The 21,564-nt window shown below is 37.4% G+C and overlaps 1 protein-coding gene across 2 annotated transcripts in view; it reads right to left on the bottom strand.

Annotated features, from left to right (window-relative positions):
* LOC127423946 (disabled homolog 2-interacting protein-like) overlaps nucleotides 1-21,564 on the bottom strand; it is a 130,746-nt gene that overhangs the window by 94,995 nt on the left and 14,187 nt on the right. For both annotated transcript variants that reach the window (XM_051668658.1, XM_051668659.1), the window contains exon 2: nucleotides 562-668. In XM_051668658.1, coding sequence (XP_051524618.1) covers nucleotides 562-668 — 107 coding nt within the window. The remainder of the gene's footprint in view (nucleotides 1-561; nucleotides 669-21,564) is intronic.

The raw sequence follows: 21,564 nt of genomic DNA, 5'->3' as shown, positions 1-21,564 counted from the left end.
TGTTTATTTGGAGTGCATCCAGATGACAATGAAGAAAAAAATAAATAAATCAGACACATCAGAGATGTGGCCTGGTGGGTAATGTTCATGATCTATGTTGCTCAATGGTGCTTATATGCAGGTGACCCGAGTTTGAGTCTGACTTGGCTTGCTTTAAGCAAAAGTTCTTGTAGAAATTCACAACAGTATGTAAGCTATTAAAAAAAACAACAACAAAAAAACACTGTTAATTGAAAACGGCTAGGATACATTTGATCTTGGGACACATTACGACGAGAAAACCTAAGCTTCAACTCTCTTTCAACTCTCTTACTTAAGGCTACTAGTTTCTTATGATAGCAAAGCATGAATCAATGGAGCTACACCTTTATCAGTATACTGCAATTCAGCTAATTGTAGAATTAGTAGAAAGTGGACTACAGTGTACGTTTAAATGCACATTTTGAGATACAGCAGTCATTGTATTGCAACACCAAGCTCTCAGAGACATACTGTATACAGTCAATTTCTTTGATGGTTGTGTTCCTGTTTACATCTGTGCTGTTGTCATATAATGCGTACCGTGACTTTAAAAGGTGTTGACGTGTCTGAATCCATGGTGACCACCGTTTTGTCCACTGTGCTGCTCGGCATGCTGCGCCGCCGACCCACTCTGTCAGTGGGTGACTCTGAGAGAGACAGAGGGACAAATAAGAGAGTATTAGCACTAGCACAACCTGTGTGGAACCTGTGAATGTAAGAAGGCTGTTCTAGGATTTCCCCTTTCATATTTTGATGAATGAGTTGATTGGGAAGGAGCCGCTGATCGTTAAGCCAACCAACCAAATGAACACTGAAGCTTTAGGAACACTGCTTAGAAACATTCAAAAAACAAATGAAAAGACTATACAAAAAATTATGGTTAGCCAAAATCGTAGCTGTTTTTTCTTTTTTATTTTTTTGACTTTTAGCATGTTGCTATGTAGTAGCTAGCTAGTCTCTCTTCCAGAATGGACATATGCAATCCAATGTAAAGTCATGTCATGAATAGACGTGTTTCTTGATATTTTGGAATCACAATGGTGAGAAAAACCATATCATGCACTCGAATGCTATAAGTTTGACAAAATTCTCCTGCTTCTTACAGAAAGCATGGTCAATGATGGTCATTGATCTTTCCCCTGGCCGCTCTGTAAAGTTTAGCATTCGTGTAATGTAGCAACAGCCGATATCTCACCGAAAGGTCCATTTCCCTCGGTTTGTGAAACATTCCAGTAGTTTGGGTGTGAGACGCTAAAATACAGGACAAACAGCTTCCCATATGGATTTCATAAGGAAAACAATTTTGTTCTTTTAGTGATAGTTCACCCAAAAATGAAAATTCTCTCATTATTTACTCACCCTCATGATATCCCAGGTGTGTATGACTTTCTTTCTTCAGCAGAACAGAATATCTTAGCTCAGTAGGTCACCTGGGATATCATGAGGGTGAGTAAATAATGAGAGAATTTTCTTTTTGGGTGAACTATCCCTTTAAATACGGGACAATTCCATATTATATGGAACTATTCTGTACGATACATTTGATATGCAGCTGCTCGCATGTTCTGGGTATTCACTAGGGCATTTCTAGTTTGTTTTCAAAGTGTTGCGATACATCGCGAGGGTGTTCTGAGTGGTTTTTAGTACACTGTTTTAATTGCTAGTGCTCTGGGTGCAGTACTGCCGCTCCCTATATGCATATTACGCAGTCTGCGTAGGGCAACAACTCCCTAGGGAGGCACTCGAAATTTCACCGTCTGCACTTACTCGCACGTTATACGTTACCGAAGGACCCGGCAGCAGTCGCGGAACACTGACTATCGTCTCGCGCTTGCACTTTCGCCCCGCGTCTCACAACTTTCGCACCGCGCCTCACAACAACCCCCACCGCCCTCCAATGATCCAGGATCTGCGTAGGGCATCAATTTGGTCATCGGCGGCCCTGTCTGTGTGGTTGCCATATGGTGGCCCAAATCAAAAAGCACACCACCAAGTCTCCTTGATATTGTGGTTCTTAATCAATTTTACTATCTCAGCCACAAGTCTCTGTCATGCTTAGCTAGATGGCTGAATCTCTTCCTGAATCAGACTGTATGAGGCTTGGCATTTGCCACACGCCTGTATCTCTGTCTGCTTGATTGATGGAGAGAAGGAGGGAACAAGTGTTTGTATGGAAAACAAATGAGAGTGAAGGCAGCCATCAAGAAAGACAAGATCTACGAAATTAATCCTACGGTTTCTCTCTTTGCACAGTTTGAATCATCTGAAACAAAAAACAGACTGTAGGATGGGTTGCAGTGCATCGCTGCAAAGATGCGTCACTAACAAGATGTGGAGCCTTATTTCTGGAGCTCTTTCTGACAGCAGTTTTTCTAGTGCTTGAATCGGTTATTTGAATAAAAAGAGTCTCGCACTGCAGAGAGGATCAAATTAAGGCAGGGTTTTGGGGGCATACTGTTTCCTTATTAACAAAAGCCTACCATGTTATGCCTATTTGTGCCACAGGTGTCATTTAGCCCTTTTTTCTCATCACTTTATGATTTTTCAGCATCTCTATTTCTTTTCCGCTTCTCCATTAAAAAATTTACAAAACAAACGCAAACAGATGTGTTCCAGTGGCTGATATAGATCCACTGATGTAGAGCTGCAAATTTGGATTATTAAAACAAAATCTTAACTTATATTAAGAGTGGATCTGAACCCCAAACCCTTTGTATCCAAAGCCATAATGATATCACTATAGCAGGTCATGCCAGATCCTTTATCCACGAAGAATCTAAGAATACATCCACTGACTAAGAAATCGGCATGAAAGGACGAAGTTATCAAATTAAATGTCAAAGTTCATTTGAGCTCTTGAACTGGTTGACAGGAATGATTGTTTCTTCAAATCAATGTTTAACAAAAAACAAAAAAAAAGTTCAAAAATTGGCACCCAATATGCTTTTAAAACTGCTGTTTAAACAATTTAACACATTTAATTTCTAATTGTCACGCCATTAATTACATTTTTCTTTATATATTTCAGCTGTCATTTGGAAATGAGCAAATACTCCACAACACACCTCATCTCTGGATCAAAACATCACCTGTTTATTTAGGAAAACATTAAAAAATCATATTAAACTATTTGAGTATAGCCTAAAATTAATTATTAATAGTTTCTCCCATTTTTTTTATGTAACAAGCAGCCCACATCACTCTTGTTTATGACCAAACTGGGTGAATGTAACCATATTTAGGACTCTTAAACAGGATTGACAACTGCAAGCGCCCATGGTGTGTTCATCTACTTCCTGTTCTGCGCATCAACATCTAGGGGATCACAGATATCAATTACCCACTCAAACGATATGTGGATTAAAGGATGTTGGCGTGGATCTGTATTGCCACCCAGACCTGAGTCATCACTTAGCTTTGGCTGAGCAAATCTAGACATGATCTAACAACATGGAGGAAAAATGATCAGCCGCCCACTGGAGGTATCGACATATGAAAATTCCGTCTGTGTGTGTGTGTTAGTAATTTCACTGTTTTCTCGCTGGATAGATGAACAGATTGGAATGCATGGGAGGGAAAACTCAAATGCACACTCTTGATATCACAACATTCTGATCCATTTGTTCAGCATGTAGGCAAGATCACATGATCTTTAACTTAAATGCAATGTTTGAAAACAAAGACAAAGACAAAGACACACACACACACACACACACACACATGTTGGTGCGGTTATCCTTATGAGGACTCTCCATAGACATAATGATTTTTTTATACTGTACGAACTATAGATTCTGTCCCCTAACCCTAAACCTAACACACACAAAAAACTTTCTGCATTTTTACATTTTCAAAAAAACATTGTTTAGTATGTTTTTTAAGCTATTTGAATTATGGGGACGCTAGAAATGTCTCATAAACCACATTTATAGCATAATACCCTTGTAATTACCAGTTTGTAACCTAAAAAAATTTCCTCGTAAACCACCCAGTAACAGGATAATAAAGTTTTCTAAAGTGTCTCTATAGGTTGTGTCACAGTACATGCAGAAAAGTTTTTTTTTTTCATTTCATATACTAAACTGTAGCAATTATGAATACACGCAGGACAAATGCTTCTGCAATTTAACACATTTCCGAGTGAAAGTAAATATTGTGCAGGAAATAAAGTAGGGTGGGACTTGATATTATCCGTCAGGATTTAATTGGATCATGAAAAGTGGAAATGTGTTAAAGGAATTTGCATTGTGAGGACCAAAGAGCTGAGATATTCTTCTAAAAATCTTTGTTTGTGTTCAGCAGAAGAAAGAAAGTCATAGACATCTTGGATGGCATGAGGGCGAGTAAAATATGAGAGAATTTTCATTTTTGGGCAAACTTTTCCTTTAATGCTTCGAATGACCAATCAGAATCAAAGTGTTAGCAATAATGACTGAACGCAGGACAAAGACTTTGTAACACAACAAAAAACCCTTCAGCATTGAATTGCCACACAGATCTCCATCAGTTCAGTTGTGGTGACAAACTCTGAAACCACTCTGCTCTGCATGATGAATACAATGCCATTACCAACTTACAAACTGGTAATTGGCTCAGCTATAATTTTATCATTAAGCTGCTTGGTCACGATGGATAAAATGCATCGCAAATGGAAAAAAACATTAAACAGCAATTAAAAGATGGCTCCAACATTCTTCCTTTCAGAGCCAAGTGTTTATGAAGAGTGGAGACAGAAGACTTTCATACTGAGAAGACAACACAAGGGGCTTAGAGGAGAAGCTTCCCTCTGGCACATAGCAGCATGCAGTCTGAACTCTTGACCCTTCTGCTGATATTTGTCCAGAGCAAACATGCTGACATAACAACAGAAGTTGAGTGTATATGTTGCTGTAGAAATATTCTCAATTTTCTTTCAGGAAGGACACGGTATGAAAACGTCACAGAAAGAGGACTGATTATCTGGTTATGGTAATTAGTCGAGCTGTTGTTGTCAGTCTGTGTTGGTGATGAAGTCTGCAATGCCACAGTGTGTTTTTCATAATAATAATCTGTATGACTTAAGGGAAACTTGAATCATAAGACACAAATCTTGCTCTAGCTGAAAATATAGAAATTATCATGACTGCCTAGCATGATCCAATTGGCCCCTGCTGGTAGATGCCATTACTACACCATTTTGAGGGCAAAAAGCATGTTACACCATTGATGGCCCTTCAAAAGTAGCCTCGTATTCTGACAAATTAAATAAATAAATAAATACAAGCAACTAGTACTGTAACAACTGAGTGATAAAATCGATAATCAATAATGAAAATTATCGGCAACTATGGATTAGTTGGATATCTGCATTGTGCATGGAGAAGCTCCATCAGAGATGTCACTTTATATTATTTTGGCTTTGTTTTTATTTATTAGTATTTATAATTAAGTGGTTTAAACTGTGGAGAATTTTTTTTTTTTTTTTTTTTTTTATTTATACTGTAACATTTATATAAAAAACACAATGTATAGCAGCACACAATCATATTTATTCTTTCATATATATATATATATATATATATATATATATATATATATATATATATATATATATATAATTTATTATTATTATTTTATCTGATTAATCGAAAAAATAATAGAGGATTAATCAATTATCAAAATAATCGATTGTTGCTGCCCTACAAGCAAAATTTAAAATCACAAATATTTCATTATATTACAGTTAATATTTTACTATATTCAGGAAAACATACTCAACAGTTAGAATGCAAACTAAAAGTTTAGTTCCCTTCCCAGTCCACCCAGACTATTGAACCTAAGCAGCAAAAATAGCTTGTTCACAAATCAAAGTTGTTTCAATGTCACAACTTCAAGCAAGTAGCAAAAAACAGAGAGAGGGTGGAAAATGGTCGTGTTAAACCAAGTTATGACAACTGTATGTGCAAGAAACCTTGACTGATATTATAAGCGCTACAAAATGTAATCTTACATAAGTGCAGAATATGGCATGTACTGTATAACAAAAGTGTTCTCCACTGGGGAAAACAGACGAGTGAATAATGTTCCACCTAAGTTAATCAGTTTAGCCCCAGATGTTTGGAAGACTTGTGGGCCGTTCGCTAGAGAATCATAGCTTAAATGCCTGGTGCGAGTGGCCCTATTAATCTACACTGAACAAGATACATGGCCGAGGCATGTAAGAGATGTCTGCACCGGGGTTCCACTTTCCTCCATCTAATCTCACAGATGACTCTGTCATTCCAGGAAATTACATGAACGTGCTACAGTCTCATTTAGCATTCAAACAGGGTGATAACTCACAGACCTGTCTCATTTTCTCTTCATCTAAATGCACATTCCTTTCTTCACGTCCACAGGACCATAATGAGTCTTCACAGGCCGCTTGGTTTGGAGGCCAGGGACACAATGTCTCAAGACTTGTTTGCCAGTGATGCTCTTCTAAACTGACATTCACACATACAGTTCATTACAGCGATTTGCACTGACCTGAAGTCATTTATTTTCAATGGCAATTTACAGTTTCCAGTGACATAAGTGACATTCACCACTGGTGATGCTATGTGGGCGTGTCCAGTGATGCGACAAAGCTGAGAAAAGTTTAATTTAATGCAAATGAGCAATGATGCGCAACCACAGATAGGAGTGAAGACATTTGGAGAACAAGCGATTCATCTCTAACCTACAGTATAACTGTAAGGAATCCAGTTGCTATTTCAGGTCAGTGACTAAATCTTCTAAAGTAAAGATGGAATGTAATGAATTTGTTTAATAATATTATGTTTTAATAAAAATTTGTGTCCTTATATATATATATATTTATTATTGTAGTTTTTTTTTTTTTTTCAAGGAAAGAAAAATGACAAATGGGGTCAAATGTGTGTAACAGACAAGCAAATAATGTCACAAAGTAAAAAATCTTAATGGCCCTAAAACAGGCTTCATTTTCTATATGCAAAACAGAATTTCTCATTTGTTCCTTTTGATTTTGGAGTAAAATAAGACCAGAAAATGTTCTTGAGGGACACCTGTACACCTACTTAATCATGTGATTATCTAATCAGCCAATCGTGTGGCTGCAGTGCAATGCATAAAATCATGCAGATACAGGTCAGGGGCTTCAGTTAATGTTTACATCAACCATCAGAATGGGGAAAAAATGTGATCTCACTGTCTCTGAGTTTATATCTGCGTCTTACTCTGAACGCATCTGGATGCGCTCTATAATGTGAGACAGCCTTTCTGTCGAACCTTGAGGCGGATGGGCTACAACAGCAGAAGACCACGTCAAGCACTTTATTAGGACCATAGTGGAAAGTTATATGAATAATTGATTAATATTGAATAATTCATGGATTAGTTAATTAGAAATGTGTTAAATGCCATCACATTTATTTAATGCAGTTGACATTATAATATGATATTTTTACGGTTTCATTCAGTTCTGTGTGATTTCTGCTGCCCTATACAAAGTTTTAAAGGATTATATCACTTTAACCAAGACTAAACTTAAAAATGTTCAAATGAATAAAAACTCTGTAATCGTTTAATCATTTATTAAGCATTTAATTTGATTTTTGTTTGCCATGGGACACAAAAGGAGTTTTCAGAATATGCCAAAAAACTAAATAAACTACAAAAAGCACCATAAAATAATAATAAAATTAACCCATAAATTTGACAGCAATAATCCAAATCTTCAGACTGCTTTCTGTGAAGAACAGACCCACATTCAAGCCTTTTATTCAACGATCTCCGTCTCCATCTGCCATAACGCCATTGCGCCCATTGTAACCGTCAACATGCGTTGGTTTCATTTTCAAAATTAAAAAATTGCCACCTCAAGCATTACGACCAGCGGTTTTATGGCAGTGATGTCGAATGCTCATTGGCTCTCAAGTGTTTAGTGACCGTTTGCGACATGCCGTATTCTGCGATGTATATGTTTGAATGAGATATGACAGCACCTTTATGGAGTGCATCGTGAGAAGATTTATAGTGATTCATAATTTAAATTATATTCTCCACCTCACACAAAGCTATTGTATGCCGTCAGGGAGCACATCGGATGCAGCGCATTGCCCTTTGGACCACTTTTGTACTGAATTTTGTGACTAAATTTATCTGTGTGTTACGTGTTTTATATGCTTGGTATAGGTTTAGGAGTAGGTGTTGGATTAGTAGCTGTAAAATATAAATAAATTAATATATTGTAACAAAATTGTTGCTACTGTACATTAATCTACTTGTTACGTTTTTATATTGTTGAAATGTGGTTATGTTTAGAGGTTGGGGTAGGGTTAAGGGATCTAAAATATCTATAAAACAGTGAAAATGTACAAATATATTTATAATCGATTTGTGTATTCAAATATGTTTGTATTCAAATATATACATTTAGACGTAATGTAAATATTTTACTTTTCTAAAGCTGTAAATACGTAAAAATGTTTACGTGTTACATGCTTTCAAATGTCCATATTGTACGTTTTAGTGTCTATTCAAACGTACAAACATGTACGTTTAAATGTTACAAATATTAACGTACAAAAAGCTACGTATATTAATGAGATCAGGCTGAACAGCTAGACGCAGAATTACAGGATAAGATGAATAGTGTATGTATGAGTTTTTATACTGGAATCTGCAAAGGAAATTAAGTTCAAATGCGCATGGGTTTGTAGAAATAGTCATTTTTCATTTTGAGCACATGGTTTTGTATAGGTTTTGTATACATTTCATATTGCACCATACTGTATACTGTATTGAACTATACTGTCCCATGGCTTAGATAAACATCATGTGAATAATCTTTTAGATGCTTTGTCTATGACAGTATGCTCTGTGCATCTGGTTGCAAAAAAAAAAAAAAAAAATAGCTTAAATGTTGCAAACTACTTTTGGCGTGTAGCTTGTAGTGTTACTTGCTACTTTCTCTGAAGTGTAGCTTTTAGCTTAGCTTATTTTTTTTAGCTACATTTCTTGCTACATTTTTTGAGTAGCTTGCCTAACACTGTATATAAAATATAGTTCATACTCTACATAAAGGACTTACTAAGGACATTTGAAAAAAGAAGCTTAAAAAAGATCTGTCTTCTCAAATTCATATGCAACCTCAAGCCAGTTTTGCTTTAAAATAAAACTTGCTTTTAAGGAAAAGTATGGAATTTCTAAGCCACTAGAGTCACCAAACATAATTGAAAAAAATTATGATGTGTTTACACTTTTTGAGAGAATCAACCTACGAATGCTTTACTTATAGATGTCTCTGTATATTAAGCAGGGATATGGAAAATATTCTAACATCACATCACCTTTAAAGTGAAGTACCACAGCATGCTCAAAAAATTTCAAGTGCACAACAAACAGAAGACAAATACTTTCCCCTTAAACACCAAATGCATACAGCCATAATCAGTCAAGCATTTCAATTCCTCAGTGCACTTACAATTCCATCATTCTTGAAGGCAAATTCTATTAAGTGACGGATATTAAGTCAATATGAACAGACAATGAAAAATGTCATGAACGCATAAGAGTACTATGGCACCCTCTATAACCCCGCAAAGCCTTGTACTGTACTTATCCAAGATAGGCAAAAAAAGATTAAATCACCCTTGTAAGTGGCACGGCAGTGACTCCATGACCAAACGTGCTGTCTGTGCCCGGCCCGGCCCAACAGTCTGTAGTAGTACCATTTCCTCCCCAGAACTCTACTGACTGCCCCTGACATGGTCTTCAAGTCCCACTTTCTATCGAGATCAACTTATTTAGAACTACCGAATTCAGAAACTGTAGGAAATATATTTGCTGTAGAAGCTCCAGTTGAACTGAATCAATGCCAGAAAGGTAGATATCTCATGTTTTGCAGATTGATGCATTGTTCCTACAAGTCTGCTCGTGAAATGACAAGACAGAGTTGAAGAGTAGAGGGGGATCAGAAGAAAAAAATGAAGGGGGTGGTGAAAGTTGAGGGAAAGTCACAACTCCTCCCCACAAATAACCTCTGTGATCTGGGTATAGTATGACTATGGAGAGGTGTACATTTTGATGTAAATTAAAGAGCAGACATGTCCTGCGCTGCAAAAAAAACAAAAAAAAAAAACAAAACACAATAGTAAAGATTAAAAGGGTATTTCACCCAAAAATATAAATTCTTTCATTTTCTCACACCTATGTTGTTCCAAACCTACATTACTTTTTCTTTCTTCCATGAAGCACAAAAAAAGATGTTAGGCAGAATGTTAGCAATAGAACAATGTTAGAATGTAACACCATGATTTTCTTTTAAGTACCTTTGAGTTCCATGTAAATACTATGGTATATAAATATGACATCTAGTATATATATATATATATATATATATATATATATATATATATATATATATATATATATATATAAAGTACTATCTGATAGCATTACGGTACCGCTGCAGTAGCTTGTACGTACAGTAGTTATGATGAATTCTGCATACTGTCTGACATCACTGAAGACTGAACAAGAGGTTTTGTCCCTTCATCCAGCACATTTCCCAGCTTAACATCCAATACCTTGACATATTCGCTGTGCTCTTACAAAGCATTTGACCCCTATGACCTCTATGACAACACTAGCTTGTGAAATCATGAGATTTACGAGCCACACAAGAACATCTCACCTCCCTGATGAAATGCTCAATTCTGAGAACCAATGTCAACAACCAGCCAGACATGGATGAAAAAGATTTTTAAAAAAGATTTATGTGCACCCGTGACAGCAGAGCTAAATAATTAATCAAAATATGGGGATGTAAGTTGCCTAAAGTGTTAAATAATCCCCTGTGTTTGTGCAGATTTGTGAGGTAAGAAGATGTAAAGATAAACAGTTGTGCTCAAAAGTTTGCATAACCTGGCAGAAATTGTGAAATTTTGGCACTGATTTTGAAAATATGACTGATCATGCAAAAAAACTGTCTTTTATTTAAGGATAGTGATCATATGAAGCCATTTATTATCACATAGTTGTTTGGCTCCTTTTTAAATCATAATGATAACAGAAATCACCCAAATGGCCCTGATCAAAAGTTTACATACCCTTGAATGTTTAGCCTTGTTACAGACACACAAGGTGACACACACAGGTTTAAATGGCAATTAAATGTTAATTTCCCACACCTGTGGCTTTTTAAATTACAATTAGTGTCTGTGTATAAATAGTCAATGAGTTTGTTAGCTCTCACGTGGATGCACTGAGCAGGCTAGATACTGAGCCATGGGGAGCAGAAAAGAACTGTCAAAAGACCTGCGTTACAAGGTAATGGAACTTTATAAAGATGGAAAAGGATATAAAAAGATATCCAAAACCTTGAAAATGCCAGTCAGTACTGTTCAATCACTTATTAAGAAGTGGAAAATTCTGGGATCTCTTGATACCAAGCCAAGATCAGGTAGACCAAGAAAGATTTCAGCCAAAACTGCCAGAAGAATTGTTCGGGATACAAAGAAAAACTCACAGGTAACCTCAGGAGAAATACTGCACCAATGCCACAAAAAAAGCCCAGTTACAATATGCCCGACAACACCTTGACACACCTCACAGCTTATGGCACACTGTAATTTGGAGTGATGAGACCAAAATAGAGCTTTATGGTCACAACCATAAGCGCTATGTTTGGAGAGGGGTCAACAAGGCCTATAGTGAAAAAAATACCATCCCCACTGTGAAACATGGTGGTGGCTCACTGATGTTTTGGGGGTGTGTGAGCTCTAAAGGCACGGGGAATCTTGTGAAAATTGATGGCAAAATGAATGCAGCATGTTATCAGAAAATACTGGCAGACAATTTGCATTCTTCTGCACGAAAGCTGCGCATGGGACGCTCTTGGACTTTCCAGCACGACAATTTTTTTCTTTGTTGCCATGTTTTGTTTTATGATTGTGCCATTCTGTTATAACCTACAGTTGAATATGAATCCCATAAGAAATAAAAGAAATGTGTTTTGCCTGCTCACTCATGTTTTCTTTAAAAATGGTACATATATTACCAATTCTCCAAGGGTATGCAAACTTTTGAGCACAACTGTATATGAAGTTATACTGCAATATACTTGTGACAACTTATGATTTCACGAACAATTTACATAGAACTTTGCACTGCTTGTGTTTCACGAATGAGGCCCAATGTGTTGAAGTGAATAACGTCCCACCTTGCTGGTTTATTTTTTTAACCTGGGCAGAATATTCACCTACAGAGAAACCCCTTTCTCAGAATACCCAGGGGGAAAAAAGGCCCATTCAAAAATTTACAGTTTCACTGGTTATTGTTTCTATTGTTAAATCATGCTGGATCTCCTTCAGTGTAAAAAGCAAACAGAATTGTTGTTTTCATTATTGATATTTTAATTTCTTTTTTTTTTATTAGACTGATTTCTTTCTAATTTTGTGACTTTGGTGACTTTTTTGCTAAATGATTTTACGTGGCTCCTTGCTCGTATCACAGCAGTTCCAAGGTGAAATGTCCACTGTGTGACGCTAAAAGCAAGTTTAATTTCTCCCAAAGAGATGAGGTTTTGAAAGTTATTGCTCTATTGAGATTTAAATAAACAAAACCTTAAACCTAAACAGTAGTGTCATAATAAGCAAATGTGAAATGGAAAATTATTACTAATTGCTAAAGCAACCTCGTCATTTTGTGGTACTTCTATGACACTTTCGACTTACGTGTCGACTCGTGTGCTCTTCAGAACCCGTACCCCAGTCCTTTACATTGCAAATTCAATACTCTATCAGTTGTTGAACTACCGCCACATTTTCTTCTAAATGTGTTTATGTAATGCAAACTTTAAAATGTATCACCTTAAAAGTCATGTACTTTAGTAAAAATGTTTAGAGGTCATAAAATAACATAGTGTGACGTATGAGGTGAAAAATTAAGCCCCCACCCCCACCTACAATAAATGTGAATAGTGACTGAGGTTGTCAATGTGCCTAACTCCTGTGTTTTTACCAAAGAGAGTAAATCATATGGGTTTGGAACAACACACGGGTGAGTAAATGATGACAGAATTACAATTTTTGGGTGAACTATCCATTACCCCCATTAACAGAAGCTCTAGTGTGAGCTGCAGTTCTTAACTGAGTTTTAATTAAATAAAATCAAATATTCAGTTGAGCGGATGCAAAGTCATGCCAAGTTACCTGCTTTCAATACACTCTGAAACCCTCTACTACTCTGCCAGCACATGAACGCTTCATACCAAAATGACTTAGTCACTAATTCATTTAGCTTCAGAGCACAGAGAGTACACTGATGTAAATAATAGACTTGACTTCGGAGAGCAGACTGACCAGTCAAGACATGGTTACCAGAAAATTAACCAGAAAATCTGTTTACATGCAGTGCCCCCCTCTGAACCAAACTGGTACTGTTATTGTTTGGAGAGAGAAAAAAATGTGCTAAAGACTCATTGTAAAGACTCTGAATGCAACAACATTTGAAGATTTTTAAAATCAATGTTACTTTAATTTTCAATGAATGACAGACAGATTAATGAACAGTTAATAAACAAACTCTATGCATCCTCCACATCAATAGTAGTTATATAAAAGTCCATTGGGACAAATAAAAGTGATAAAACATATATATATATATATATATATATATATATATATATATATATAAAATAATACAAATAAAAAAACAACAACATACTGAGTTCACCTTTAATGCACAGTGCATCATACAGTGATATTGTTATTGACTACTTAAATAACTGCACAAAGTATGTGTCAGAGAATAAGGGTCAGCAATCTTGAGCTTGTAGGGTTAACAGAGAGACCCTCTGGGTGGTTTGGAAGCACAGAAAGACCTCGGCATAAAATCTGGAGGTCTGAAAAAATCCATGTTGTTAGCTTTGTATTTTACATAAGCTGCAGTTTAGTAGTTTTGTTAGAATGGACTCCAAGAAACTACTGCCAAAACCATTGACCAATGAGCACGCACAAAGACATTCTATCTGTGATGATGTGAAAATGTGAATTAATGAAGCAATGAAAACTGGGTGCACAAACACATTAGCTGAGATGAAGTATGCATGAGAAACAGTGTTCTGGACACACTGATCTAGACTGTACACATCCCTGAACAAGTCTAAATTATTGTGCAATTATTGCAATAATGCCAAGTTTGGTAAGAGATGTTTTACAATGCAATTACACCCAGTTCTTTCCATTTGAGAGTTTGAAAATACCCCATTTGTCTTGTTGTTTGGGGCTGTGTAAGGATTATTTGCATATAGTTTTACAATCATTATTATAACTCAAACATAATATGTAAATAGTGTTGTTATTATGCTGCTCTGGAAAAAAAGCTAGTCTACACCACAATCAAACAAATATGGAGACCATAGAAAAGCAAGTGGCCACTGCAAAAGCAAACAATATTCTAATTCATTTCAGTTTATTTTTGTAGTGCTTCTTACAATACATTTTTTTCCAAAGCAATATATACACACAAACAGATCCAGAAGGTGCAGTGCAGCAAAATGCATATTTATGCAACATTTTATACAGGAGACATTTTCTCCAATTAGGTAAGGGAGGCCATATCTCAAAAAATTATATAAGAAAATAATCGACAACATAAAATTAAAACAAAACAAATATTGTGAAATATGTTTCAAGTTTCAAGTTTTATTGGTCACATACATAACTATACACAGTACGACATGTAGCGAAATTTTGGTACGACTTTTCTCCCCACAGTTTTTCAGTTTACGATAAAATTATATATATATATATATATATATATATATATATATATATATATATATATATATATATATATATATATATATATACAGTATATTGCCAAAAGTATTCGCTCACCCATCCAAATAATTGAATTCAGGTGTTCCAATCACTTCCATGGCCACAGGTGTATAAAATGAAGCACATAGGCATGCAGACTGCTTCTACAAACATTTGTGAAAGAATGGGCCGCTCTCAGGAGCTCAGTGAATTCCAGCGTGGTACTGTTATAGGATGCCACCTGTGCAACAAGTCCAGTCGTGAAATTTCCTCGCTACTAAATATTCCACAGTCAACTCTCAGTGGTATTATAACAAAGTGGAAGCGATTGGGAATGACAGCAACTCAGCCATGAAGTGGTAGACCACGTAAAATGACAGAGCGGGGTCAGCGGATGCTGAGGCGCATAGTGCGCAGAGGTCGCCAACTTTCTGCAGAGTCAATCGCTACAGACCTCCAAAGTTCATGTGGCCTTCAGATTAGCTCAAGAACAGTGCGTAGAGAGCTTCATGGAATGGGTTTCCATGGCCGAGCAGCTGCATCCAAGCCATACATCACCAAGTGCAATGCAAAGCGTCGGATACAGTGGTGTAAAGCACGCCGCCACTGGACTCTAGAGCAGTGGAGACGCGTTCTCTGGAGTGACGAATCACGCTTCTCCATCTGGCAATCTGATGACGAGTCTGGGTTTGGCGGTTGCCAGGAGAACGGTACTTGTCTGACTGCATTGCGCCAACTGTGAAGTTTGGTGGAGGGGGGATTATGGTGTGGGGTTGTTTTTCAGGAGCTGGGCTTGGCCCCTTAGTTCCAGTGAAAGGAACTCTGAATGCTTCAGCATACCAAGAGATTTTGGACAATTCCATGCTCCCAACTTTGTGGGAACAGTTTGGGGATGGCCCCTTCCTGTTCCAACATGACTGCACACCAGTGCACAAAGCAAGGTCCATAAAGACATGGATGAGCGAGTTTGGTGTGGAAGAACTTGACTGGCCTGCACAGAGTCCTGACCTCAACCCGATAGAGCACCTTTGGGATGAATTAGAGCGAAGACTGCGAGCCAGGCCTTCTTGTCCAACATCAGTGTCTGACCTCACAAATGCGCTTTTGGAAGAATGGTCAAAAATTCCCATAAACACACTCCTAAACCTTGTGGAAAGCCTTCCCAGAAGAGTTGAAGCTGTTATAGCTGCAAAGGGTTGGCCAACGTCATATTAAACCCTATGGATTAAGAATGGGATGTCACTTAATTTCATATGCGTCTAAAGGCAGATGAGCGAATACTTTTGGCAATATAGTGTATATAGATAAGGAGTAGAAGTAGAAGTAAAAAAAACACAATTAAAAAACACAATAAAATAGGAGAAAGAAGAAATATACTGTATGTACAAAGTATGCATATGAATATGAAATAGTGCATACTGACAGATGTAGAGGTGGTAGCAGCAACAGTTGACTGGCAGTATGTACATGTGCAAGGTAAAGTGCAGTTGTGCAGTATGTTGACCTGCAATAGGCTAATGTAATAGAGGTGATGTTGTAGATGTATAATAATGATATATAATAATATGATAATGTAGAGTGTATATTGCTTCAAGTGTGTGGTGTTGAATAGTGAACCTAGTCCTGATGTTGTCCTTGGTTCAGGACACGGATGGCCTGTGGAAAGAAGCTCCTTCTCATTCTGTCTGTTTTAGATATCAGGGAGCGGAAGCGTTTCCCTGACCGCAACAAAGAGAAGAGTCCATTATTAGGATGATTGAGGTCTTTCATGATCTTCCTGGCTTTGGTCCAGCATCGTTTGTTGTAGATGGACTGCAGGTCAGGGAGTTTGATGTGGGTGATGTGCTCAGCTGATCGCACCACTCTTTGTAGAGCCAGTCTATCTTGTTTTGTACAGTTTCCAAACCAGGCTGTGATGTTTCTTGTCAGGATGCTCTCAATGGTGCAGGTGTAAAAGTTTTTTAGCACCATAGAGGGCAGTTTAAAGTCCTTTAAGCACCTGAGGTGGTAAAGACGCTGACGGGCCTTCTTTGCCATGGTGTTAATGTGGCAGGTCCATGACAGATCGTGTGAGATCGTATGACGGATACAGCATCTTTTTTGCCTCCTTTTTGTTGTCATTGAAGTCCTATGACTTAACTTTCAGTCTGTTCCTCACATGAAGCGTTTAATATGAATTCCGAATGGTATGGACTGCTTGTATGTTACTTTTATGGAGCTTTTTTGAAACTTGACAGATTCAGTCCTCATTCACTTTCATTACATGGAAAAGAGCGGCCAGGGTAATCTTAAAAATGCACTTTTTGTGTTCCATAGAGGAAACAAAGTCATACAGATTTAGAATGACGAGGGTGTGTAAATGATAACAGAATTTTTACTTTTGTGTGAACTATTCTTTGTCGACCAAAAAAAAAAAAGAAAAAAAAAAAAAAAAAAAAGGTTCCACTTTATCTTAGGTGTTTTTAACTACTATGTACTAATATTAAAATACATGCAATACAATGTATTTATTGTGTAACTACATGTACTTCTGCATAATTCTCACATTTGCTGCTACTGAGGTTGACGTAAGAGCAGGTGTAGGAGTAGAAGTAGGGTTTAGGGTAAGGGCTGGGCTAGGGGTTAGGGTTAGTGTGAGGGTTGGGGTTAGGGGTCAAGATTAGGGGTTAGGGTTAGGCTCAGGATTAGGGGTAAGGTTAACAGTGTAACCACAGATGTAATTAAATGCAGGTACCATAAATGTAAGCACAATGCAACTACACATATGTACATAATAAGTACATAGTAGTTAAAGACACCTAATATAAAGTGTGTCCAAAAAATTGTTAGCAGTGAAGTATCCAGTTAGCTCATACAGAGTAACACTCCACTTCAACTTACAAAAAAGTGTTGACAGAGTACCAGCTCATAATTTTAGAGACAGGACTTTAATCAGAGAGCTATATGGGGTCCTACTGGTTTACAGAAGCTCTTGGGTATTTGCCCCTCTTTGAACATCTGGACATAATGGAAGGCAAGAGGCCCTCAGTCACCAGACTCCATTAAAAATCAAGCACCCTAAATCCCAGTCAGTGACAACACATTTCCTCTGGCAACAGTCAACAAGACCATCAATCTTTTCCCAGGCTAAAACCAGTGGCAACAGAAAGAACTATTTTATTTTATTTTATTTTTTTTTTTTTTGAGGATCACAGTCAAATATCTACTAGGAATTGTACAGTTGTTGGTAAGAAAATGTTAACAAAAGCTGGTATGGTATGTGGTATGTGTGAGATTTGAGAAAAGCTAAAAAAAAAAATTAAAAAAAATAAAAATCATACACACACAACATTCCATCAGTTCTTCAACTGAAAGCCAGTTAAAGAAATGGTTTACCCCAAGTGAAAATTCTGCCACTGTTTATTTTGGCATTTCCCCTCCCATATAATTAAAGTAATATGGGGATGGAGGCTCTCAAACTCCAAGCACTATAAAAAACACTATAAAAGTACCATAAAAGTGGTCCATATGACTCATGCTTGTCAGTCTTCTGAAGCCAGATGATAGCTTGTGAGGAAGAAACCATAATCTAAGTCTTATTAAGACTTTCACTGTAAATTCATCCCTCCGTCGTAACCATTAAATCTCATTTACATTCAAGCTAATTCAAATACAGTCATTAGTTCCATCGTTGCTTCATTGGCACCAATTGTCATTGATGACAAACCTGGTGCAACAGGTCTTGAAGTGCCAAAATTGACATCAATGACATCAAACATCATTAGTTCCATGACGGATCATCATTGACAAATCTGGTACAATAAATTTTGGCCCACTCAGTGTTGCCAACTATTTCTCATGGGAAGTCGCCAGAAGCTCGCTGAAATGACGCTAAAAGTAGCTAAATCACATGATGACGTAATTTATTACATAAGACCTCCTTCCCGGACTTACTAGGTTGCCTTTAAAGCCTGTAGACTGATTTTCATGTGAAGGGAGCAGGTCACTTTTGCCAGGAAAATCCAAAGGATGTGACGTTTATATGCATTCCTTGCCTCAGACAGTAATAGCTTCTCTTCCGCTGTTCAACAAATTGCAACACTAGGTAACGTTATCTTAGGGTGCTTTCACACTGGCAGTTTAGTTCGAAACAGAGCATGGTTCGCACAAAAAATTGGTAATGTGAAAGCTGTCATACGGACCGGAGAGAGCACCGCGGTACCGAACCCTGAGTTCGTTTGCAATGGAACTGTAGCGCGATTCGCGTGAATGTGAAAGCAACTCGGACTCAGGTGCGCACCCGTTCAGGAAGTAAAGTAACCTGCGCATGCGTTTTAGCCGATGACGACATCATTAGTTTCGACAACACACGAGGATCCACACATTCCTGAAAGTCCCAAAAATGTAATGACACCACAATGACATACAACACTATAAATACTGTCTGTCTGTCTGTCTGTCTATCTATACACCTTATAAATACTATTATAGGTTATAAATACAGGGTATAATAGGAGATGACAGTGGCCATAACTTCACATTGGACACGAGCGTAAGCGTGCAGTGTTAACAAAGATGCAAATGAATTCCTCCAAAAACGCCGTTTGCGAGCAGCAGCAAGCCGCCTTCCCCTGGACATCTGATGAGTTACGCCATGAAGCGCACATACACACAGTTGTCATTCACTGTGCTGTGCATAATGGCACCAAAATAACAAAAAAACAAAAAGTATGATGGGTCGCGTTGTGTTCTCCATGCGTGTTTGTGATGACGTAAGATGAACGCAAATGGACCGGGGTTCGATAGAATCAAGTGAGTGTGAAACCAGACCAACGCTGCGGGGGGCACCAGGAACAATCGCACTCGGAATCGGACCGCAGCAAACGTGCCCAGTGTGAAAGCCCCCTTAGAGATGGAATCCAGCAAACGGCCGGCTCCCAGCACAACACCGACTCCTACACAAACTCAGAGTAAGCAAAAAAAAAAAAAAAACATTAACTACTGAATCCCGTCTGGCTAAGCGGGAACGTGATCGTGGTCGAGCGAAAACTAGAGTGAACATCGGCGGGGCATTTGATTCCTGGAGGGACCTTCGTTCAGTTTTGGGGATCAAAACCGACCCTGAATTGGCGTTCTTCTTATTGGACAGGTAAGCTTACATAACTGCAAAGCATGTGAAATATAGTGCCATAAGGATTGATCTGTGTAATTTTAGCTAACTTGATCTTGCCTGCACAGTAATTGTCATAAACAATGTTAATCTGTAATTATTCAGCAAGGTAAACTACAATAACACATGAAATGAATGCTAGACAATGTTCAAGATAATGCAAAAATACCCATTCATTAGTGTAACGTAACTTGGTTATACAGAAAATATATCCATTCTATTATTATAAAACAATAGCACATGCTGGCTGCAGTTCACTTAATGGCCACAGGTGTCATTAATAACAAGGGTTTCTGAATCTTACATACTGCACCTTTAACTTATCAAACATTCAGCAAGTTGTGGTGGGAAGTGTTGCAATAAAACTATTTTAATGAACAGTCATGAACAAACTCTGCATAGCAAGCAGGGGAAGACAGTGGAAGATTTCTATTTAATTTTATTTTTTATTTTTATTTATTTCTTTTGTTTTGTTTTGTAATTGAACTGCATTATTGATCAACGACAAGCTGGCCAAAATTGTCCTAGCAATAGCAACCAGTGGTAGGCAGCGGTGTAGTGTTGGGGATGTTTTTTTTTAATTTTTTTTTTTTATCATTATTTATCTATATCTGTAATTGAATTATGCTACAAGCACATCAACAACCATCCGTGTTTATTATTTGTGCCAGTGTTATTGTGTCATAATGATTTTTTAGACAGTGACACCTCATCTGTTCATATAACTTATCTCTATACTTTATTATAGATCAGGGCTCCATATCCATTCTCTCTCTCTTTCTCTCTCTCACCCTGCTAGATAATTTCTCAATGCTCTTCTATTGCTGTAGGTTGACTTTTCTTCTCTTATCGGAGTGCATGTACATGAATTGAGGTTGTGACTGTCACAACAAATACCAACAAAATGAAAGCTCGTCAGTCATTCGATTAATACAGTAGAACATCCGTTTGCACGCAAGTCCAACTGCTGATGGCATGCAGGTCAATCATATTACTTGAAAAACGGTGGAAGGGAGGTTGTGGCTAGAACACAGAGAAAAATTCACGAGATAAGACGTAACTCACGATAGAGCTAATGTTTTTTTCTGTCGCCAGATGTGGAAGAATGTTGCAATTGTTGCTAGTTGCTAGGTGGGTCTTTTACTCACTAAAGGGGGTCAAAAATTCACTAAATATAGATTGGCAACAGTGGGCCCACTTTATTTGAATATACACGATTGTGAATGAAATTTCTGATGTACGGCAGAGGAGAAGATTTTCAGCAAATAATGATTTGTTATTTTTGGAGCTTGACAGCACTCATGCCCATTCACTTTCACTGCATGGACATTCTGCAAATGATCTCATTTTTCATTCCACAGTAGAAAGAAAACTACGGGATTGAAATGGCATTAGGGTAAATGATGACAAATTTTTAATTTTGGGCTGAACCATTCATTTAAGAGACAGGAAAACAGCTGGTTTGTTTCAAATACACCCATTCAAGTAGGCATACATATAGCAGATAAAATAAATTTTGGCACTGGATCCTAAAATGCATTAAGGCTAAAACTAATCCCATGTTAAATACAATCATGGCCACAATTG

This window comes from Myxocyprinus asiaticus, chromosome 33, assembly GCF_019703515.2.
Source record: "Myxocyprinus asiaticus isolate MX2 ecotype Aquarium Trade chromosome 33, UBuf_Myxa_2, whole genome shotgun sequence".
Lineage (NCBI taxonomy): Eukaryota > Metazoa > Chordata > Actinopteri > Cypriniformes > Catostomidae > Myxocyprinus > Myxocyprinus asiaticus.
Note: the sequence above shows the minus strand (reverse complement) of the source record. Positions and strands in the feature narration are given on the sequence as shown.